Genomic DNA, 23,772 nt, shown 5'->3' with positions numbered 1-23,772 from the left:
CAAAAGTCTTTAAAATTCATGATTCAAACAACAAGGCACAGGGAAAGCTTTCAGTCGGTTATTTCAGTGGCTAATTAAATGAGACTACAGTGTAAGGGAGACAATATGAAGTGTGCATTATTTCCTGTTTTGCTTAATGCATTTGAGAATTAATCCTCTGGATACACTAAACAGACTAAATTACAGCTCAGGATTATCACAGTTACTTTTGCAACGCATTAACCTTTCACTCATTGCAGCAGAGGACCAGTGACAGCTGAGGATTTAATCTAAACTTGCATGAAATCCTGTGAAATGAGGTCTCAGGGAAGGAAGCAGTTCTACTCCATAGAGCACAGGTTGACTAGACTAAAATAGTATCCTAAACAGCGCTTGACTGGAAAAAAACACAAACAGATGAAGCTTCAACAGTAAAAGGCACTCACTGGAAGCTCTTCCTCCACTCATCCACCCTCTGTCTTAAATCAGCAAGGCTTTTTTAAAAGAAGAAAATAAAAGGGTGAGTCTTCCTAGCTGGCACTGCCCAAACATGACCCCACACTTGCAGGCTGGCTACCTGGGATGGAGAAATGCTCTACAGGCTTACTAATCCCATTTTTGAACCTATTTACACCTCTGCCCGCCACAGCTCCGTGGCAATGCAGGGTGTGCCTGAGCATTTCATGTGGGCATGCTACGATTCTCGCTTCATGAGCTGCAGTAGTAGCACCCTGCCTCTCTTCGTTCACTATCTTCATACCATTGATGGCTTAATACGCTTCTATCACACCCTAACTCAGCAGCTTTTTCCCAAGCTGAAGAGTCCTCCTCATACAGAAACTATTTAACACCTCTGAGATTGCAGGCTGCTGGTGACTCTTCTTCTCCCTTTTCTAATGGTGTTTCACCATTCCTGAGATGAGAAGCCTAATACTGCCTGCAAACACCAGTGTGTGAATGGACTCATGACTGCAGCATACAGCAACACGTTACCTATGAAAACTTTCTGTTTCTTCTCTCTTCCTTCCCCAGCTGCACAAAACACTCTGCTTTTTACCATCCCTGGGCACTGAGTTGACAATTTCAGACAATTATCCACAGTGATTCCCAGATCTTTCTTCTTGAATGGATCCTGTTGTCGTGTATGCATAGCACATAAACTGCATTACTCTGCATTTATTGACACAAAAATGTCACTGGCTGTTGTATTGCTTAGGCGTTTTCTACTATAAGATTACTGTCACATTTTCACAGCATCAGTTCTGATATGAAAAATTTGAAGTAGTCATCAGCAAACTTTGCCAACTTGCTAGTCTTGCTATTCACTCCATTTGCAGCTAGCATGGAGTTTTGTGAACATCCAAAGTGCCAAAAAAAGGGGGCTGGGCAGCCTAATAAAGCCCTTCTCCATTATGAAGAGGACAATTTATTTCTACCTTCTTTTAATCAGGTATTACTCTGCAAGAGGAAAATACCTCTTATCTCACGGTAGCTTATTTCTTTAAAGGTCTTTGATCCAGGAGCTTTTGAAGACTCAACTGTACTTTGCTGACCAGGTCCAGCTACAAAAATGGTTATAAACTTCTCTGAAAAAGCCCTGCTAGATTGGTATGAGGCATGACTTCTTTCTTCAAAAGCTACACAGACTCTTCCATTACTTTCGTATTTTCTGTCTTTGAAGCCGTTCTCTTGGCTCTGTGGCCACCCTGGTTCAGTGATTCACAGATCCCTCTTTAGGGGATTCCCTACTTAGGGCATTTCAATTTAGAAGGGTTATATACCTGTAGTAGATGTCTGTATATGTATGTGTATATTATGTATATTTTAATATATTTTATTTCATTTGTGCTTTCTTTAAAATGAGGTATATGGCTACTTATATTATGTAGAGACTACTTAACAAAGTTGATAGTTTTAAAATTGGTTGTTGGAGTTATAAATCCTTTATATTTTGCATTCTCTTTTAAACACCGTGTGAGAGGGATGAAAGTCATTGCAAAATCAGCAATTTCTCTAATTTAGAATTCTTTTTCATGTTTTTGTTTATGCCTCAGCTCAGCAAAGCAGTTAAAGTTTGAGCATGTGATTTATTTTAATGCCATTAAGCTTTAAATGTCACACACGAGGGTCAAGTGAAGACTGGGACCCATGTAAACCATCTTTCCTAATCAAATGTATTTCTGTTTGTCTCTGTACTCTCTGTATAACTGCACCATGTAGCTGATGTTATAAACCTGCTTAGAAACCCGGCATATTGAAGTGCTTTCTTCACCATCCTCCATTAGCCAAAGAGCTTCCCTCTAAAGCCCAGGGGTAGACCATTGCTCCACCCTGTGCCAACAGCTTCCAAACCACCCCAGAAATTCAGTGGAAACAGGCACCCCCTGGATGGTTTGAAGTTCGGATGTGGGGAGCGGGAACCATGAAAGTGACCCACTTATTGGGGGTTTGAGCAGCATTTCTGTTTGCAGTAACTGTTTGCATTCATTTACATTTTCAATACATTCAAGAAGCTTCCTTGTATTTTACAATCAAAGGAGCTATTTCCTAAGCCAAACTCGCAATCCAATTTAATGCAAGCCTTTAGGTCTGCTTTCCCAGAGGACGCTGGAGATTGAAAGGAAACATGCAAGATTCCACTGAAGTTCCCTGCAAGCTCTAACCTCCCCTCCTAGATATGATCACAACTGGATGTTTAATCACAAAGTACCTGTAGGGTCCTCCCCAGCGAGTAGCCAACTCCTAGAAACGCCAACATTCATGGGACCCAACTAAGCAGAGCTCTCTTCTGCCCAGATGGTGAACAAAGCCTGTTAATGACCACTCTGGTGCTTAACTAGTTATGAAAAAAACAAATGGTCACCCTACTTTAAGTAAAACACAACCTAAGCACACTACGACTCTGTTACATTTTATATCACACAAACAGCAACTGCATTTATACAACCACACCAACAGGACAAGCAAGGGTTTTTACTGTCTCTTTTCTGTCATACCCCATTGAGACTATAAAACTCTTCAAGGTCATGTTGGATTTTAGATGTAGGACCATTAGACAAGGCTGGAAGAATACTATGGCTACGACAATAAAGTATCCTTCAAAATATCTGTGGTTACTTTGATTAATGCATACTTGAGTTTTAAACCAATATAAGATTTCCTAATAAAAGTTAGATGCTCCAGGTGTTGGTGATTAAACACCTCTTTCATTTGATCTACAGACTAGTATATATTTAGCTAGTTCATTATGAATAGAAAAACAGAGACGTACTTGAAACAAAGTTCAGATCTGATCTTATTGCAAAGTTCAGGGCTGTTCAGATCTGGGAGTTTTGAGTCATTTCTGAAACAAAGCTGTAGTAATCCTCCCCATTCTGGTCTACAGATCACGTTGTCCCACAGGTTGTGAACACAAAGCAGCAGGAAGGGAAATAAGCAATTCTAACGATTCAATGTTCTTAAGCAATAAATTGCATATTTTTGTCAGCAAAGCTGCAAAGAAACAAGATACTTTAACAAAAAAAAAAAAAAGAATTAAGGTACAGCGAGGACACCTGCTGCAACACTGTTGTCCGCAATCTCAAAATCTTCCTCTGTTTTAATGTTTCATGAAATTACATGGGGCCCCATTTGGAAAAGAAAAGGGGAAATTAAAGGATTTCTGTCCTTTGAGGGAGGGAAGGACAGAAATTCCTCACACCTGCTCTGACTCTGCAGTGTATCACTAACTGTATGTAGACCCTGGCTAATCCACAGAACAGAACTAATCCTAGAAGAAGAGTAAATAAAGCAATGTCCCTAACTAGCATGATTCTTCCAACCTGTAAATTTGAGTTGCTGTGATAGCTATTTTACCACAGTGCATACACAGTGACTTGTCAAAATGCAAATATATTAAGAGTGAAACAGAAGTCATACAAGCTTAGAAAGAACACTAAGAGAAGCTGACAATTACTTTTAAGTTGAAAGGTTAACCTGCTTGCTTTCAGCGACAGAGCCTCAGTCCTACCAGTAAGTGCAAATAGCATTTGCCTTAAAGATAGGCTTACTGCATTCTCTGTATTACCATGCACAGAACATGCTGTTTTCTTACAAATTTGAGAGTTTTTTGTTTTCATTCAAATTAAATCTATATGGGCGAAGGCCCCATTTAAAACATGGAAAACAAAGACTGGTTGGGTGAAACTTTACAGAAGCAGAACAAGGCACCAGCATGTCCAGCTGCCCTGAATGCCAAGCTGTGAGTGTAGCTTTGAAAATCCTCCTCCAGATGCCATCTGACTATCTCCATCGCAATCATATTTCTGCACAAATCAAGGAACAATACATATTTTTCACCATTTGGGAATAAAAATGTCCAACGCCTCATTTTAAATTATATGCTCATGTTTCTCAGTGCAGCTTTTACAGAAATTTCATGAGCAGCTACAAATGGCACAACGTTCTACGTATGATGCAACAAACGTGGATAATTTGATAACAGTGACCAGACTCTACGCAATACAAAGTAAACAAACCTCTATTAGTTGAAACACTCCCTACTAAGGGTTGTCAGGCATTGGGACAGGCTGCCCAGGGAAGGGGTTGAGTCACCGTCCCTGGAGGTATTCAAAAAGCGTGTCAACAAGGCACTTCAGGACATGGTTTTAGTAGGCATTGTTGATGGTTGGACTTGATGATCTTAAAGGTATTTTCCAGTCTAAATGATTCTATGATTCTACCATCCTTCTGATATATTGTGCCCATGCTAAAACTTAGAGCAGTGTTTACAGCTGTATAAATTGAAGCCATTTTGATTTGGATTTAGTCAAAGAAATCAAGTGCAAGCACTCTCTTGTAAAGCTGTTTATGGTGCTACATTCAAACACCACCTATAGACTAATGCAAAGGGGAAAAAGAGCCAGTGATGATGACTGTTAGCAGCCTAGAGCAAGATTATTACCAAATGATTATAATTATTTTAATATAGAGAAGATAGAATTTAATACATTCCTTCAAAAAAATTCTTAATCTCTGCATTGCTATGCTTACCTTTCATAGGAGAAAGATATGCTCCCCAAATGCAAGTTTTCATAATCAGAATCCCATTCGACAGGCACTCAGGGCATTAAACCCAGATTAGATGGATTAGATATCCATCCTCATCAACCTGCCTTCCTTTTAATTACTGCACTAATACACACTTCTCAAATCAATTAAAATGTTTCCTATACTATGTTCATCATTAAGAGAAGTCTGAGAATATAGATAAACCTTACAGTCTATCAAAAAGTTCAAAGTACTCAGGTTTCATTGGAAAAGAGTAGATATGACCATTGGTTCCTTTCAAATACAAAAATTGAAGACTTTTTTTACACAGCAAACATATACATATACATACACATACACATACACCAACCCACACATAATTTAAAACATTTCAGGAGCCAAATGTGCACTTGCTAAATAGAATGGCATGGTATAAACTCAAAGGACTGCAATGACTACTCAGTCAAACTGGAATTACAGGTGTTACCTAAAAATAACATCTGAATGAAAAATTTTTACACTCTGGCCAATATTTATTTCACTTTTACATCCTCACTTTAAAACTCACAGGCATTTGATAGTAACAAAAGAAAAAGAGGATGATTTTTGTCTCTTTAAGATCCATTGTTGCAAAATAGTGTTGCATGATTATTGATTGAATAGTTTCCACTTCCCACTCCTACAAAGACTGACACAGAAGAAGAAAAACCGGCAGGTCTCATTAGTCCTGGGTAGCCCAACCGTAGCCTTAGCTAGTATCAGATTCCTCAGAAGAGGTGCAAAAAAAAGTACCACCTTTTCAGAAATGCAGCCATTGAAATCAGAATGCATTGAGTGAAGAAGGGAAAACTTTCCCCCATCACGTATTCTTTTCAGGGTCAAAAAATAGACAAGTGAGACTTTAAATAAGTAACTCATTCCAGGTAAGTACAGTCAAATCGTTCCCCGGCTGACAGACTGCCATCACATCCCACTGCTGCCAGCAGGGTCCACAGCTGTGACTCCAAAGGTGGCTCTGGGTTTGGAAAAACATGGTATAGCAGAGAAGGCAATAATAATTACTTCAATAATTAGATTCTGTCTTGTGCTGCGTATTGAGAGGTCAAGGCTTGTCTGGAATTAGATGAGGCACCCAGAGTGCCTTTACAGCTATCTATTTCAGTGAATGGAGCAGCCAAATATCCTCTTCTTGAAACAGTGGAAGAGCAATCACACTTTTTCCTGTCTCAATGAATTTAAAATATACTGCAAACCAAAAAGAAAGAGAACGACCAGAGAAAAGCAGCAAAAGGCATGGAATAACACTACCCACGACGGGGGCATTTATTCAATATTGCCTGATTAATTTGCCACAGAAAGGATGCTCTCCACCTAAAAGAGGGAGGCAGCTGGTTTTGCCCAGGTAAGCCATAAGGAGGGCTGAGACAGGGGCCCAAACCACGACTCACACAGGTCAGGGAGATGAAGCCAAAACATGGCTGGCTGGGGAGGACCGACTGAGCTGGCTCGGCAGGCAGGAGCTCTCATGCCCGTTAAATTATTACAGGAGTGTTTCTTAGCACTCTTAGCTCAGGCCCAGGGACCACCCGCAGTCCCTTCCCTCTTGCTCTCTAATTAGAAACCTGAAGTCATTACTTGGGCCAAGGGATAGTGAAATGAAATTGTCACTAGGTTGAGTATACCGAGTGAAAAAGTTTTTAAAGATAACAAGATAATGTTCTCAAAAACATTGCACCATGTATCAAAATCATTTTACCATTAATAGATTTCCTGGCAGCTACTTGTCTGACCAAAAGAGAGGAGCTGCATGGAAAAGAAGAAAGCAAGCAGATGACATTTTTAACTGTGTGATGATCCCTTCTTTTCCCCAAGCATCCTGAAACAAAAGACATAAATGCAGAGTGCTTAGAGCTTCAACAGCATCCAATGCACGTGCTTTTAATCATGACTGCACATGAACATCTGCCCCAAAATCTAGCCAGCAGGTTTTGGTGGACAAGAAAAGTACCCATAGTACTTACGAACTAAAGGAAGAGGCAGGCAGTCTAATTAAATTTCCTCAATGCTTCCCATTTAGCACATCTTAGGGATTTAAAATTAAAGAAGTGTATAAATTGGGATGTTTTCAAGATTAAGATATCTAAAACTCGTCGATTAGCTGCACAATGAAATCTGTTTCTTAGCTAGAACTTAGAAGGGCTAAAATTGTTCAGGCCAAGAAAACAAGCTGCTGCAGCAGAGTGTTGAAGCCCTGACACGTTCAGCCTGTGGTTCTCACACTTCAGCACAGCGAGAGAGGGAGAGCTGCCCTGTCAGACCCGATCTCCATGCTGCTGGCGGTTACAAGCTCGAGAGTAATGGTGGCTGGAGACCTAATAACAATTTTCAAGGCTGGCAGTGGCAGGACCTAATAACAATTTTCAAGGCTGGCAGTGGCAGTTCTATGCAAACAGCTTAGGAACCTCCCTCGCCCTTTTGCATGGGGAAAAAAACACCCCAAGAATTAACCTAGGCTTTGCCAAAACTAGGGATTTTAGCTATTAGTGGCCATCTTTTTCTGCAGCTTTCTGTGTACAGGCTGTGAACAGAGACAACAAAATGAGAATGCACTATGGCTTGCCCAAAACCAGTATAGACTGTGTAGAGGCAAACTGCAGCCTACAAGACTGCTGCCTGTTTCTCCAGGGGTTACTATTAATGCAAAGGCCCAGGTCAGTCTGCGAGATGCACTGGTTAAAGCCTGAGTGCAAGAAAAACAACAACTGCCCAGCTTTCAGCAGTGTTTTTCTAAAGACGTCTTTTGGTGATATTTGTAGCATGTACACGGGGCCTTAATTCTGCTCTGAAATACAAATGAAAAGATACTTTATAACTTTTCTTTTTTATTTCAAACTCATTCAGCTTATTTCGGGGTCTCTGTAATTTGGAAGCAAAGGGCTGCTGCTGCAACATCTCATCTGCTTGCAGATTCAGTTATCATTTTTAAAGCACAGAACAGAAGTAATACACAAGGTGTCAATAACAATTGTTGGTACCATTAATATTTCCTGATTATGTCTGGCCTAAATCTGGAAACCAACTAAAAGATTATTTCATTTGAAAGTAGCTAGCCTAGAAAGCTGAAAGCCTAAGACTCTACACAGCTCTACCCCAGCCACTTCACCTTCCCTCTCCCCTTTCCCTTCCCATCTGCGTTACACTGCCTTTCAGCTCAGGCCAAGTGCTGCAGTGGGAAGCTGCAGGCACCGGGCTGCAGGACGAGGGCCTTGGCTTTAAATTATACAGAGACAAAGGCTCAAAGGAAAGACTGCATCATAATTTACATCTAACACTTTAAATAACACACAGAACATTCCTGCATCTAAAAGGCCACTGACTGTAAAGAGTACCTGGATTATTTAACACTATTTATACTATATGCAGACTAGCACTACTTAGAACATAAAACCAGATGAACTGGGAAAAACCCCAAAAGTTCAGCCAGCCTGCTACCCGCTCTCTGGTAGCAGCCAACATTGTGAGAAAGAATGGGAGAAACAGGGTCTCTTCCTTCAGTATACCTGTCCAGCCATCAGCAGATTAAGGATTTTCTGAATAGGAACTTGCACTCATATCACTGTGTTGGACAGCCTTTGCTGGACCTTTCTCCCATGCAGTAGTCCATCCTTTTCAAATTTACGTTTGATTCTGGTCTCCAAAACATCTTATGGTACTGATTTCCTCCATTCAATTATCCATTTTCCAGAGAAGTGTGACTTTTTGTCTTAAGTCTGTTCTCTGGTTAGTGTTGATGCTCTGATCCTCTGGTTAGATTATAAAAGGTGAATTGTTATTCTCTATAATATAATAGAGCACTATCTATAATGTAATATTACAGAGGATAACTATTCATCTTTTCTGTGCTGTTCATATATGTCTCTCATGTACTTTTCATTTTTCTTTCCAGAGATGATGATAGTTTTGTTGGTGGCTTCCACCTTAAGTCATGACAGGACAATCTGATAAAACCTGGAACTAGCCTCCTTTGTGTCTGCATCAAATTCCAGAGAGTACCTTATACAGTATAAAGACTGGTTTACTTTGATTAAACTAATAATTTGTAACCCATATTACCTTGCTGCAGTAATACATGATGCAAAGAACTGCAGTTTCATGGAATCCTTAAGACAGGCAGACAAGGAAAGGCAGAGCTGGGAAAAACTGGGTTTTTCATTTTGTAGCAAATGACACAATTCTGCTTTTCTCTTTTCCCAACTCAAATGAAAATAAAAGGCACCCCAAACTTTTCTCACAAAGTGAAATAAAACGGTAAACCCAAAGAGCCCAGTCATGCACATTTTCTTGACTTACTACATATGTGACACAAAAACCTTAAAATACTAGTTTCTACCATTGTTCTAAATTTTAACTAAATGTTTATTCTTAGTGGAACTCACCATTCTGTTATTTTCCATTCTAATCTCATCAAAATAGATCTTGTTTATACAGATCAACATTTTCTTTCCTTAAGACTTAAAGAGCTAATCTACCTACAGAAACTAGTTCTGCAATGCATTCTAACTCTGAAGAAACCCCAAAACATACACCTAGGATCAATGTTTTTAATGTCAGACACAAAAGCACTGTGATCTCCAGATGCTACCAGAACATAGTATGGTCCAGCACCTCAGTCTATGTCCTCATGATGGCTCCCTTTGAACTAACTTTCTGATCCTATAAACAATGTATAAAAGTTCAAAGTTATGTTAATCACTAAGGACACCAGAAGAGACAAAGAAAATGTTGTATATTATAAGGTTGATCCAAACTGGATGGTCAGTGTACTCAGGGAGTAAAACATGGAAGGAGATATAGAGTGGGGCACCACAGGGGTCTGAGGCTATTTGGTATTTTCATTATAGACAAAAACAATGGAGCAGAGTCTTCCTACACTAAGAGATGACACTAACCAGGGACGTATAGCAGGGACACTGAGAGCATGATGAGAATTTGTTACGTGATCTTCACTAATGAGACACTTGAAAAAAAAATCCAGGATGAAGATCAGAAGGGGCAAGTATAAACTACTCTACCAAGAAAGGAAAAAATCAACTTCACATAAAAACCTGCTGCAAGATGAAAGAAATAACCATGTCTCTGGGTTCATAATGGAAAGAAAAGAGAGCTAATGCACTTAAATTGCAGCAGGCAAGACTTAAGCTAGATACTAGAAAAACCTCCCTAAGCACTTAGAATAGAACTGGGACATACCAGCTGGTCTATAATGTTTCCATTATAGTAAGTCTTCAAGAACAGCATAAACAAACGTGAAAGAAATGACACAGGCATTCGCGAGACCATGTTGGAACGGAGGATGTTTAGAGGCTCTCTAGAGACCTTCTTGCCAGCTCTGTGGTTCTTTGAAATCTCATCTGTTTGTATGCATTTCTGAATTAGCTCCTTAACAGACTACAGATCTTCTTTCTCTGGCACTTGACTTGACCCATGGCTATGGCCAAGTTTGGCCTGCAAGGCAGAGGGAAATTCAGGATCACTACTCCAAGTGAACTTTGCATGCAGCATTAAACTAGACATCAAACTTCTGGAGTAACCTTGTTGCATTTTACAAACAGTCTAGAAATAAGAACTTTACATCAGAAAAATGTCCCACTCCTAAGTGTTTCACATGAACTGCAATGCACGTGTGTGTGTAAAACTGTTCTAAAAGTCTTTCCTCTAGAATTTTATGGAGTACAAGTCATAAAAATTTTTGAAAATCACTTCTGTGACTTCACTGGTGCTCAGAGATGAGCAACTGAGCACTGATGTTTCTCAGCCTGCTCCCAGCACCTTCCACTGTGCTTTGGTTGTTGTTGCTGTGGGTTTGGATTTGGGGGGGGGGGGGGGGGGGAAGCAGGCAGGCAATCCAGACAACTCTTGTTTAGGTAAAACCACTTTACTTTAGGATTCTTCACAATAACCTCTGTCCTCAGATAATTTTAGTTTTTCTGTATCGTATCTCTGATTTACTTTTGTAAGTTACTTCCAGTAGCTTCCAGCTGGTGACGTGTTTGTATGTTACACATCCCCAAGGGAATTTGGGATAGCTGTAAAATGCCAATTCTCTAAACCCTCATGTCTCGGCTTGTAAGGATGGAGAATCTACCCTTTGAGAAACCAAGCTGCTCAACTTCTTTCCCCTCCACAATGCCACATTAACGGTTTTCAACTGCTTCCAATTTTAAAACCCATAAACATTTTCTAGCACATGGATGATCCCAACCGACAACAGATGGATAATCAAGACCACTGACAACAAACTTGCTCTCTTCTTAGTAGCAGATGAAGTTGTACATTTTTAGGAGTAATCCACAATCCCTCAGGAGTCTGGAGACCAGACTCTGAAAATCCCTGCTTTCAGCTATTTCTTTACTTTAGCTTTTTTTAAAAACAGCAGCAACAACTGCAAAAATTCTGCTGTCCCAGAAGGTCATTGCTCAGGTTTAATATAGTTAATAGAACTGAACTGTTTTAAAATCCAGTTTAGCCAGCTAAGCAACAGGAAAAGTGCCCATTTTCTTTGGTGGATTTCCAAGCCTTAAATGGTGATTGAGACAGCACTCCGTCACGGGCCCTGCAAACAGTCGAGAGCTGTGGACAGACTGGCCTTGATGGGTAATAATTCTTAATAAGGTTTTCTGGCTCTTTGGATGGAGAATTTGAATAAACTGCTGCTCATGTTGAGGTGCATGCTTTGTTCTTGCAGACAGATTTGTTTACGTGTCCCCAGAATACATTTGTAGGAAGTTCTTTCCACATACGCTGCTATTTAATTTACACGCATCCACAACATTTGATCAGGTAAAGCTGCTCTTGTGCTAAATAAATGCAAGGTCTGATGATTCCAGCAGAAGATGGACCAGCTTAATTAGGAAGGTATTGAAGACTCTTTCCTCTTTATTGTACCTTACAGACAAAAATAGCCCCTCAGCACACCTCTGGTAACTGTTATCATTAGGGAACCTGAGGAAGTATATATTGTTCAGTGATGATGGCAGCTGATGTCAGAGCCAGAACAGTAACCTCGTACCTTCTCTCTTGCATTCCTACACAGCCCACGATCCTTTCTTGAAGATTTGCCACTACAAAATACAAATGTATATTCAGTTTCTTTCACACTTAAGTGTTTTTCTGTGGTCTATTCCATGACTGAATTGACAGGAATTGTTCCATGAAAACACATAGAATGTCACTGGAAAGAGAGATATCCAGGAAAAAAAATGGTGCTCAATAAATTCTGCTCTTCTGAAATTCAGCAGCACTGTAGACCAAATCTGTCAAATCAGTTTTGAAGACAAACAGTTAGAAAGTTCCCATTCTGAAGTTCATAAATGTTAACAATGTCCTGGAGGGACTGCCACTGAAATAATTTTGAACTTGCTCCTTTAAGGAAGATGTCTCTATAAATGATTCCTGAGCTTTGTATTTGTTCAGCTAGGTCTACTATCAAAAGCATTCTTCAGAAGCCTCAGACATTTACACCTAAAATGTCACCTGCAAATGAAAGCGTGATGTGTTTGCTGCTTAAGGAAGGGACAAGTTTTCCGAGTAATATCTGAAGCTCTGTCACTGAAAAGCTTTCTGATCCTGGATCAAAAACATACTTGGTTCAAACCTCCAATGTGCCCTGCACAGCCAGTCAAGATGTTTTTACAGCCTCCTTTCCACATAAAACTTTTAGATTGCTTGGGAAAAAAATGCTGTGGAAGTGCTATATTATTTGCTATATTGGCTATAATGAGTAACAGAAGAATAATAAGAAAGTAATCGCTGTGGTTTAAACTTTAAAGTAACTCTCAGGTCTCTGCCTGGCAGCAGAGTTGGGGAGAAGGGGGAACAGGTACTACTTATGGTACAGGAAGATGAAATTAGGCATTGTTTAAGTAAATGGGGCAAATACAAATAAATGGTACTGGATGGGCTGCATGAGGGAGCCGGCCAATGCCACTGAGAGGGTGCTTTCTATCATCTCGGAAAAGTGGCAATCAGGGGAAGTCCCCAATGACTGAAAAAAGGCAAATGTTCTGTCCATTTAAAAAAACAAAAAGCAGCAGGATCCAGAGACCTATAAGCCAGACAAACTAACCTCAGTTCCCAGGAACTTTATGGATTGGAGTGGTAGAATAAAGGTGGGTGGAAAACTCACCAGACCACTGGGCTCAAAGGGTAGCCATCAAGAGTTTGAGGTCTAACTGGTGGCTGGTTATGAGTGGTATCACCCTCAGGGGTCAATCCCAGGCCAGTAGCCTTTGCATCTTCAGAAACCACCCAGATGACAGGGATGGCCCACATCATTAAATTTGTGGAAGGAGCAGTTGTGTATGCTGGAAGGCAGAGCTGCTGTTCAGAGAGCTCAAAATCCAGGAGTGGCCCGACAAGGACCTCAGAAAATTCAGCAAAGACAAAACCAAAGTCCTGTACTGGAACAGGACAACCCACTGGAACAGGACAACCCACTGGAACAGTACAGGCTGGAGGTGCGCTAGCAGGGTAGCAGCTCTGCAGAACAGGACCTGCAGGACCTGCTGCACAAGAGGCACCAGTGAAACCTCGTGGCAATGAAGGGAATAGATGGGCTACATCAGCAATAGAGTAGCCAACAGGTCCAAGGAAGTGTTTTTTTCTAAATATTGTATCTTCTTTTGGGACTTCAATACAAGAATGGTGTGAACCATGTGGACAGAGAGGACTCAAACTTACATAATTACCCTGGCTGGATGATCGGCTTGTTCTCATCATTCTTTATCATTCCAATAGCAATTACATCAGCTGTGTTTTGTTGTAATTTTAAACTTGATTCCAAACCACCAGTGGAAACTCTGAATAGTTGAGGATGTACCAAGCCCTGAAGAATCCTATTAGAAACACTCATCATATGACTTCATATAGGAAACTACTTGGAGAGCTGCAAGCCAGATCTTAATCCTTTTAACCTGTGACCCTCCCATCAAGAGCAGCTTATGCATGGTCTTCTTGGAATGCTACTGAAAGGTTTATTTTTTATTCAGTTTTCAATACTGATGCCATTACAGTTTGTTTTCCAGGAATGAAATCCATGAATCCACAGACATTTCTGCTGTTGTTTCTAACAGCTATTCTGGATCATTACACATTTGGTGAGAAATCTCCCAACATTTCCAATGTGTCTTATTTTTCATACAGTCAAATTCTAAAAAGGTAAAAAAAAAAAAAAAAGAGAGAATCACATTTAACTTTCACACTTTTCCATTGGCAAACACTTTCCACCTCCATCTTCCTTACAGAACACAAATTACACACACACACACACGCCTTTTTTTTCTATTTACTTCATTATTTGCATGAGCTTCAGTGAAGTAGGGGACAGTTCTAGGAATAACACTTAACTAACTTGTACTTCCAAACTGCATATTTAGCATGTTAACACTGAGGTCTCTGTGTTAATGTAGGACACTTGTTATTTTAGGATCAACAAATGGCAAATGCTTCCATATGAAAAGAATATTCCCACCCACAGAAACAGAATTCAGCTTTCCTACGCAGCAAACAATAGAGAATTAATATGCCTCTCAGAGGCACAGCCAGAATAAAACCAACCACACCCCAAATCCAAATGAGATTCTCAGTTAGATATTTTCAGTGTTTCTTTTCTGAGACAGAGCGTATTCTCCTACTAACAAGGTGAGTGGCAGGAGCAAATTTATTGATGGTTTTTGAAATATTTAAAAATTTTGTGTGCTTACAGAAGGAAACTATTTATAACAGGGTCTTTTACACCAATCCACCTCATGTAATTTTTTGAAGAGTAAGCATCTAAAAGTAAGGAAAAAATTCAACCTTACTGATACTCACGGAAGGAACAGTGACAAAATAAGAGAAAGAAGGCCACTAGCCAAAAAGTGCAAGAACCATTAGAATTTATGATTTTATTTGAAACACCTTAATTTAAGTTTTCATTACTAGATTAACAAGCTTGTTTAATATTTGTACAGTGTTGAATGCAGTGGAACATTTTTACTTCTTCTAGGATTCTAAAAGCCAATCAGAATGTCAGTGTTTTAAACTAATTTATTGTAATATTCATATAAGATTATTTTAAAGCTGTCTTGCCTCAGTTTTTTGAAAGATAAATGTAAATGCTATGTAATATCAGCTGCTTAACCCATGTGCTGTAATTCTTAGCTTGTGATCACCAAGAAAACTTTGTCAAATAAACTGCATCACAGATACTGAAGAAAAGAGAATAACTAGAAATAAAATAAGAAATTCAAGCTGTTCAGCACTGTATGATAGAGTTTTGCAGATATTTTTGGTTTCACGGTTCAAATTTCCTCTGGGATTGGCAAGTTAACAATAGTTCTATTTTTTTAATTGTAATCAGGATTACCTAAACATTGTACAAATCAAACAAAAGCTTTTGACATTCAAAAAGCTAGTCTGTTTGAAATGGGTGAGGCTTAAATGGGGAAGGAGGCATTTAATTATAGAAAATGCTTGTAAGATTTACTGGCAGATTCACAGATTTTTTAAGGCCAGCAAGACCCATTACCATATAATCACACCTTCCAAATAACACATGGCAAAGAACCTCACCTTGCATCTGCTGCATCAAGCCCATTCCTCCTGATTGAATTACCCTTTACTTTTTGAAGGACAGCCAAGTCTTGTTTTACACATTCAAAACGATGGAGAATTCACCAAGTCTGCAAGGTGCTTCTGTAGCTCTCTAACCTTATTGGAAGAAGGTGTTTGCTTTCTTCCACTTTGAATTTGTTTAGACTCAGATAGACCGAATTGCTAACAGACTATTTTTTAAAACAAGGGAGAAAGGCACTGTAATTAGACAAATCGCTTCCCAGCCTAATATGTATGCTGTAGTTGAGTCATCACTTAATATAGTTTTGCATAAATGGAGAGAGATTTAAGGTCTCCTGTTTCTCACTGTAAGGTAGGATTTCTAGACTTTCAAGTCTTCCTGCAGTTCTTTTGTGATCTTGCTCTTACTAAAATGTCACTAATATTGAGTGAAGTAAAACCACTTAGTACTACCTGCTAGCAATTGCAGCATTCACCCTTGATTGTGTCAACCTTTCTCTTCTTAGTATTTCTATCAGTCTCTAATAAAATACTCTTAAAACATATTACTGAAGAGTGGGACTTCATAGTTAAGGTAGACTTCAGCAAGTTCATTCAGAAGTAGTCTTCATTTTTGTCAAAATAAGTGTGAATGAGCAGTTTTCAAGTATTTGCTACAATCATGAATTATTTTGCCCCAAAGATGACACATTATTTTTGACTTGACATGACCACCCTGTGCCCTCACATTAGAAATGTACATGCTCTAATAAGAAATATATTAAAGAAGCCCTCTTAAAACTACCAGTAAAATCTGCATTCAGGCACTGTGCCTAATCACCCAACTCCATCCTTCTCTCCAACAGTACTATCCCAGCTGAGTATTTGCATGGTCTGTGTCTAATCTACGTGAAACAAAAAACCTTGCAATTCTGATGCTTCCTGTTAATTATTAGAAGTAGCCCAATACTCCAATATGCCAAAACAAGACTCTAGCCCAAGCAGAACAAAGGTGGAAAGAATTCTATATAAAGTATGGTCAAGCTTGTCTGGTAGTCAAATAGCACATCTAATAAGAAAACATACCATAATTTACAGACTAGTCCTTTCATTAAATGATTAGTCTCAAAGACCTTATTAACTTTATTAAAAGCAGAAAAAGGCCATATGAAAGGCTAATATAACTGAGATATGTTAAACTACAAGCCTTTTAAGGTATCCACCTTCATAAAAAGTTGCAGCATATTAAATTTGTTTAATTACTCTAGAGTAATTTCTAATTTCAAATGCCTATTTTATGGAACAATGACAAATTAGAGCATAGATAAATTATTTTACAGATTAATACACAGAGTTCTTTCTGCGATCAAGATTTTAAATGGTTCTAATAGCTGTAGCACTTATAGTAGGTTCTTTAAGTGCCAAGCAATTATAATTGTTCTCTTAGCATACTGGTTTAATTTAATACCTCCCAAGTTGCAGAAAATTTGACTTCTGCAAGAACACACTCATTCACCATATTTCCTTTTGGAATGATAAAGTAAGATATTTAAAAGGAGAGGAATGACCTGGAAAAAGCAATACAATATTGCTAATTATCACACAACAGTGCTGGTATATCTCAGACTTACTGAGATCAAGACTCAGACAAGACATAGGTGTACACCATAAGCCCCTTACCACTCATTTCCACAAAAAAATAAATCAGGCCCATAGTGGCTGGTGTTGGCGGTGTGCTTCAACACTTGTCCAGAGCAGTGGGAACTCAGCAAGTACAAAAATGTAGCATCTGTGGAGTAACTAAAATTATCTAAGTACTTATAATACTATGCATAAATCTGGTTCTGCGGGTAGTGTTCAGGAGTTTTGTCCAACTTTTTGCTCCATGAGTGAGCAGGAGACATTTCATTTGTGTTAGTCACTTGGTCAGATAACTGGAGCTCTCCACATGATAAACATCTCAGATTATGAATCACTTAAACGCTACGTATTAAAGTGAGGAAGTTAAGTTTAATGTCTATTTTTAAGGAAACGTTTTTCTCTTCCCCTCATCCTGTAGGAAGGTCTTTGTCAAGTGCAACATCCCTCACCTGTGCACAATAAAGCCAAAGGCTTTTCAGCATTGGCCTATGAAGTCCTAGAGTATGTAAATCTGATTTTTCCTCTTTTTCTTTGCAGTTTTTATTCTTTTGGTGTATTGGTTTTGTGTGGCAAGGTTTTGGTAGCGGGGGGGGTTCTTCTGTAAGAAGCTGCTGGAAGCTTCCCCTGTGTTCGAGAGAGCCCATACCAGCCGGCTCTAAGACGGACCCGCCGCCGGCCAAGGCCGAGCCAATCAGTGATAGTGGTAACGCCTCTGTGATAACATTTTTAAGAAGGAAAAAAAGTTGGGACGGCGGTATTCGGCAGCCAGAGAGAGGAGTGAGAACATGTAAGAGAAACAACCCTGCGGACACCAAGGTCAGTGAAGAAGGAGGGGGAGGAGATGCTCCAGGCGCCGGAGCAGAGATTCCCCTGCAGCCCGTGGTGAAGACCATGGTGAGGCAGGCTGTCCCCCTGCAGTCCATGGAGGTCCACGGTGGAGCAGATATCCACCTGCAGCCCGTGGAGGACCCCACGCCGGAGCAGGTGGGTTCCCGAAGGAGGCTGTGACCCCGTGGGAACCCTGCGCTGGAGCAGGCTCCTGGCAGGACCTGCGGATCTGTGGAGAGAGGAGCCCACGGAGCAGGTTTTCTGGCAGGACTTGTGACCCCGTGGGGGGCCCACGCTGGAGCAGTCTGTGCCTGAAGGACTGCACACTGTGGAAAGGACCCATGCTGGAGAAGTTCGTGGAGGACTGTCTCCCGTGAGAGGTACCCCACGCTGGAGCAGGGGAAGAGTGTGATGAGTCCTCCCCCTGAGGAGGATGAAGCGGCAGAAAATAACGTGTGATGAACTGACCGTAAACCCCATCCCCGTCCCCCTGTGCCGCTGGGGGGTTGGTAGAGAATCCGGGAGTGAAGCTGTGCCCGGGAAGAAGGGAGGGGTGGAGGGAAGGTGTTTTGAGATTTGGTTTTATTTCTCATTACCCTACTCCGGTTGATTTGTAATAAATCGAGTTAATTTTTCCCCAAACTAAGTCTGTTTTGCCCGTGACGGTAATTGGTGAGTGATCTCTCCTGTCCTTATCTCGACCCACAAGCTCTTTGTTATATTTTCTCTCCCCTGTCCAGCTGAGAAGGAGGGGGAGTGATAGAACGGTTCTGGTGGGCACCTGGCGTCCAGCCAGGGTTAACCCATCACATTTGGCAATAAAAAGAAGCTTAGAAAGTGGATCCAAAGAGTCTGCCCAAGTCTGCAGGCAGTATAAAACAGGTACACTAAGGGGCAGTGCTTCATGCGTCACAGTGGAGTATCACTTCCAAACAGTGATGTAGGTGAGAGTGAACACAGGTTACCCGCTTACAATTTGGGAAATAGAGAGTTTATCCAATTCTTCATGCCCAGCTGGCAACCTCAAGTCAGGGAGTTTTCCCATTACACCACTTTCTCAAACATGCCCCTGGCTGACATGGAGCAGAGGAGCAGGCTTGGCTTAAGCACGCCGGCAGGCTTACACTGGAGTTTGGTGCTACAAGGGATGGTGGGGACTGGGGGATGACGGGGCAGCATGCTCTAGAAAACGGGTGGAACTGAAGGATTTAACCTCTTAGATAATAAGAAAGGAAATTGTGCATGTCAAAGTCTGTTGTCTAAAGCCACAATACATCTTATTTTAGATGAAGCTAATAAAGAAGTACTATGAAGATATAAAAATGAGAGAAATGATATATGATACTACTTGTTTGCCACCTCCAAGAAAATGACTAATAGGTTGGGTTAGCAATGAATTTTTGATTTGAGAAGAAACATTAAAGTTAGATGAACTACTGGTTTATTAGTTTCTGGAAGAATAATTCCTCCTCTTGTGTAATGTAATGAAAAAGCGAGACACTGTCACTGTGGAGACAGAGAGACACAAACAACCATCAAGGTTCAGAGTGACATTGTAAAAAGGAGTTTTACCTTTAGGTCACTGGTTGAATTTTAAATAGAAGAGTTGCCACATGTCTTTGGGGAGTTGCTTGATGTCCTGGGTCAGCTCGATCTCAAATACAGCTCAGTTCCTAACAGACAAGTGTTCCCATCATAAGCACTGCAGCGACAGATAACCTCTCTGATGGGCCCGGCAGCAAGGAGCATCCTTGAACCAGCTCTCCTGGCAACACTGTGTCACAACAGCCTTCCCTCTGCAAAAATAGGAGAGCACCTGTTTTCCTCTCCCCTAACACCTAAAGCTGAACTAATGTTCACTGGATACCATAATACAAACATAATCACGTCATTCCCCCTTCTCAGTTTCTGAAAGTTTGCAGGGAAGGCTGATGCAGCCCCGGTCCCATTACCTTAGGAACTGGTCTAAATCATGTTCGAAGCATCCTTGTGATCATCAGATACCTTGCTTTTTCAACAAAAATACCTGAGCGCTGGTCTAGCAGGGCTTGCTTAATGTTTTTTTAACCCTTTCAGACACTGAAGAAGCCTGTTGTGAAAAAGCGTGCAAAGAAACCAAACAAATAAATGCAACCAACCCATCTCCCCACCTATATTTGCAAATTCTGGCCAAACTTGATTAGGACTTAGTGTTGGAAAGGAGCACCTTTACATGCCACAATTTAGATGTATCCCTAACTAAAAATAAATACGTAACTGAATCCTTAAAAAGAAAGCTGAGGAAGATAATTGCATAATTAATAAAGGAGCAGTCTTAGGACCAATGGTCACCTCATACTGTAAAACCACACTGTAAAATAGGGCACCACAAAAACCCCATTTCATTTGATTTATCCTTCATGAAAAAGCAAAACAAATGTTATACAAATATTTTCAGTAGCTGGAAACTGGCTATCACTAGAAAAACACAGCTACAGACATTCCTCATTGCTGGGCTGAACTGTTCTCAAAATAATCCTAATGTAAAGGCCACTGACAGAAATATTTCTAATATTCTGCAGTCACAAAGCATTAAACTGCTGTGTTTGGTGCAGATCACCTTGCTTGTGCTTTAGAAGTATTAGTTAAGCTTCAGCCTATGGTTTGAAGAGAACTCTGAACTCTCCTGGCCTCTCTCATCCTAAAATTTCAGAATAGCCACTGCTGTTTTCTTGCAAATACATTTAAGTAACATTACAAATAACATTTCACTGCATGCCCATTAAAAATAAACATGCTGGAAATAGCAGAGAGTAAGGAGCCAGAGTCACTTCGCCTGTCTCAGAAGCAGCTATGAACAGCTCTGAAAAACACACGTACTGTTGCCCTCTGTGGATCTTTCAGACCAAAAGGAGCAGGAGGAGCAGAATTTTAATAGCATCTAAAAAGGTAAATCCCAGAATCTATTTAACACCGAAAAGGAGAAAAAGTCTAGAGAAATTATGTCAGAAACCATGCTTACTGTTCAAGAAGTACACTATATTTTCTCTCACTGTTGCCGAAACAAAGCCACCAAGTGTATTTGCAAGAAAATATTTAAATAAAATTGATGAAGTATCAACACTTGACTGCTTGTTTAAATTGGACAAAATTATAAAAGCTGTTACAGTGTGTTCAATTTGTTCCAATGTTATTATATACCATAAGGGCTCATTCGAGCAGTGAGAATACTGCAGACAAGGCGTGAAGATTACAAGATGTCTTAGACTTCTTCTTGGTACAGTATGAAATACAATCTAAAGCAGCCAAAATTCTTTTAGTGGAGCTAATTCCTTCCCACTGGGGCTTGATGGGGGAAAAAAAGAATCACTGTTCCTTTATGCTGCAAGAACACTTTGTTATTTGCTTAATGGGAAGTTAAATGAATCAAAGCTTTAGACAGCAAAAAAACCCACCATCAATTAATGTGCCAAATTTTTAATGGGAAAGAAAATCAGATTTATTTAAAAACTGAGGTCTCAGTTCTGGTGTATTTATGTTTTCCCAAGGTTGAGCTTATAGTTTATGATATTTTTCATAGTTTATGCTTTCTGAGGAATACAGATGACTGTGGGAGAGGGCTCCCGTTTCTGCCCTGCTCAGTGTACTTTACACATGTAGCCCAGGTGACCAATCAAGAGGACCGTGGCAATTGTAGCTGTTTATGCTCCAGGTGCACCTCAGCTGATGAAAAGTCGTGTAGAAAAGCTCAATGCACACTGCCATCACAAGCACCATTCACATTATCAACTGAAAACCAGGCATTTGAATGTTAATTTTTTCTCTCTTCTTCCATAATCTGTTGCACTCAGATGGGAAGCACAATGCAAGTCCCTGAGGACCATCTGTAATGCTCCCAACACCTTAACTAGGAAAAAATTCTGAAACACTTGCATTTTCTAAACACAGGCTGAGTGGTGAGTTCTCATACTCCAGCTACAACACAGACATGTTGGTCTGAAATTCTGGACCAGACATCTTTGCACGGGTGCTTGCAGGCTGTGGAGGACAATGCATGGCTACAGCCTCTCAGCAGTGCTTACGGTCTCTCAACTCAGTACGTGGTCCTAACACTCAGGTAAGATGCACCCGCAGAGACTAGGAACGCGAGTGCACACCAATGTCACAGCTGTATGATGTTGCTCCGAACAGCTTGCACCTCACCTGGAAAGCAGCACACCAGCTGAAGATGAATCCCTAGCTGTTTAACAATATCCATTCATCCATACTTCTTGCCCAGCATAGGTATTTTGCTTTGAAAATGAGACATCCATACATTTATTGAAGCAGTCAACTTTAAGGTATCTTTGTACATCCCAGGTGAGTGACAAGTAAAGTGTTCTGACCATAAATAAGAAGCATATATTCCATGACCCACTGCATCTTCCACAAGACCAGGTAAAAAACAAGGCAGTTAATAAAATATTAAGAGATTCTAAGCATATGGTATCTACTAGTAAAACTAGCATGAGAAATGCACCAGCCTACTTCAGTCATAAAACACCGGAGAAAAAGAACCTTAAAATTTTAAAACCAATCATAATTTTTTAAATATCAGTGTTATGAAACTTTTCTTTCTACTATTATTCAAGTGTGGAAACTACCATGGAAATTCACTAAGACTTCACCCAGGCTGGCCTCTAATTGGGACTCTTGTGCCCTGTAAGTCCCCATGCTAGTGTGGGGTCTCCTGCATGAGGGAGCTGCCGGCGGTGGATCTCTCTCACAGCTTGCAAGCCTCTTTGCCAACAAGCTGCTCCTCACTGGGACCCAGATATAATACTCCAAAGTAACCCCTAAACCACTTCAGACTTAGAAGAATTTTACCCCTTTAGCACACCTTAATGCCCCATAACCTTTTAAATGTCACATCTCAAAAATATTGTTTCTTCAGCATATAAAACATGGAGAAAAAGCCCTGTATGTCAAAGTAAAAATAATAATAATAGAAAAATTATTTGTTCTGCATTGGAGAATTCCCCTCTGCCTTAGTTTACTATTCATAAACCACCAGTCTGGGATTAATTATTAAAATCCTTAAAGCCGAAAAGAAGATTTTAGGCATGTTATGCTACGTATAATCTATACCATTATTAAACTGTAGCTCAAATGCACTTTATGTCCTATTTCTCTTGGTCACCTTTTAACATTTCCACATTTTATCTACAGTAAATTTTACTCCTTGAGAGAAAGCATTTCTCACTATTTTCAAAACACCAGACCACCCATCTGACGTGCCACTGCACGGGAGGAGTGGTGTCACCTGTAAAGCATGCTCACCGGGCACCCCGTCTCTCATCCAGTAATCGATGTCTGTTCCATCTGCGTTGTCATAAACATCCGTAACATTGATGGGCTGCAGCAGAGTCATGATCTCTTTCACGATGTCCCGAGCTTTAGCATTGCCAGTAAAACCCAGTCCAGATGGCTGGAAGGTGCCCTCATCAGACTCCATGACGATATCGAAGTTGGAGATATTTTCCTAAACATGTAAGGAAAGAAGATACTGGTTTATGATTGCTATTTTAACTGGCACCAGATACTGGATTCTAGATGTCAGTGTGAGCATACCGTAACAAATTTGTTCAAGCAGAGAAATGCTTCCTGTGATCATGTGTATATAAGCATAAATGTAGGGACCTAATCTTTCTGTATGAAAACGCTGAAACAGTTCAAGTTCAGTTC

The 23,772-nt window shown here is 40.3% G+C and overlaps 1 protein-coding gene across 4 annotated transcripts in view; it reads right to left on the bottom strand.

Annotated features, from left to right (window-relative positions):
* CPQ (carboxypeptidase Q) overlaps positions 1 to 23,772 on the bottom strand; it is a 166,595-nt gene that overhangs the window by 8,660 nt on the left and 134,163 nt on the right. For 3 of the 4 annotated variants that reach the window (XM_052788674.1, XM_052788675.1, XM_052788672.1), the window contains exon 7: positions 23,368 to 23,569. In XM_052788674.1, the coding sequence (XP_052644634.1) occupies positions 23,368 to 23,569 (202 nt within the window). Of the gene's footprint in view, positions 1 to 23,350; positions 23,570 to 23,772 lie in introns of all 4 variants that reach the window. The other variant, XM_052788673.1, reaches the window with a different exon arrangement.

Source organism: Harpia harpyja, chromosome 5, assembly GCF_026419915.1.
Source record: "Harpia harpyja isolate bHarHar1 chromosome 5, bHarHar1 primary haplotype, whole genome shotgun sequence".
Classification (NCBI taxonomy): domain Eukaryota; kingdom Metazoa; phylum Chordata; class Aves; order Accipitriformes; family Accipitridae; genus Harpia; species Harpia harpyja.
Note: the sequence above shows the minus strand (reverse complement) of the source record. Positions and strands in the feature narration are given on the sequence as shown.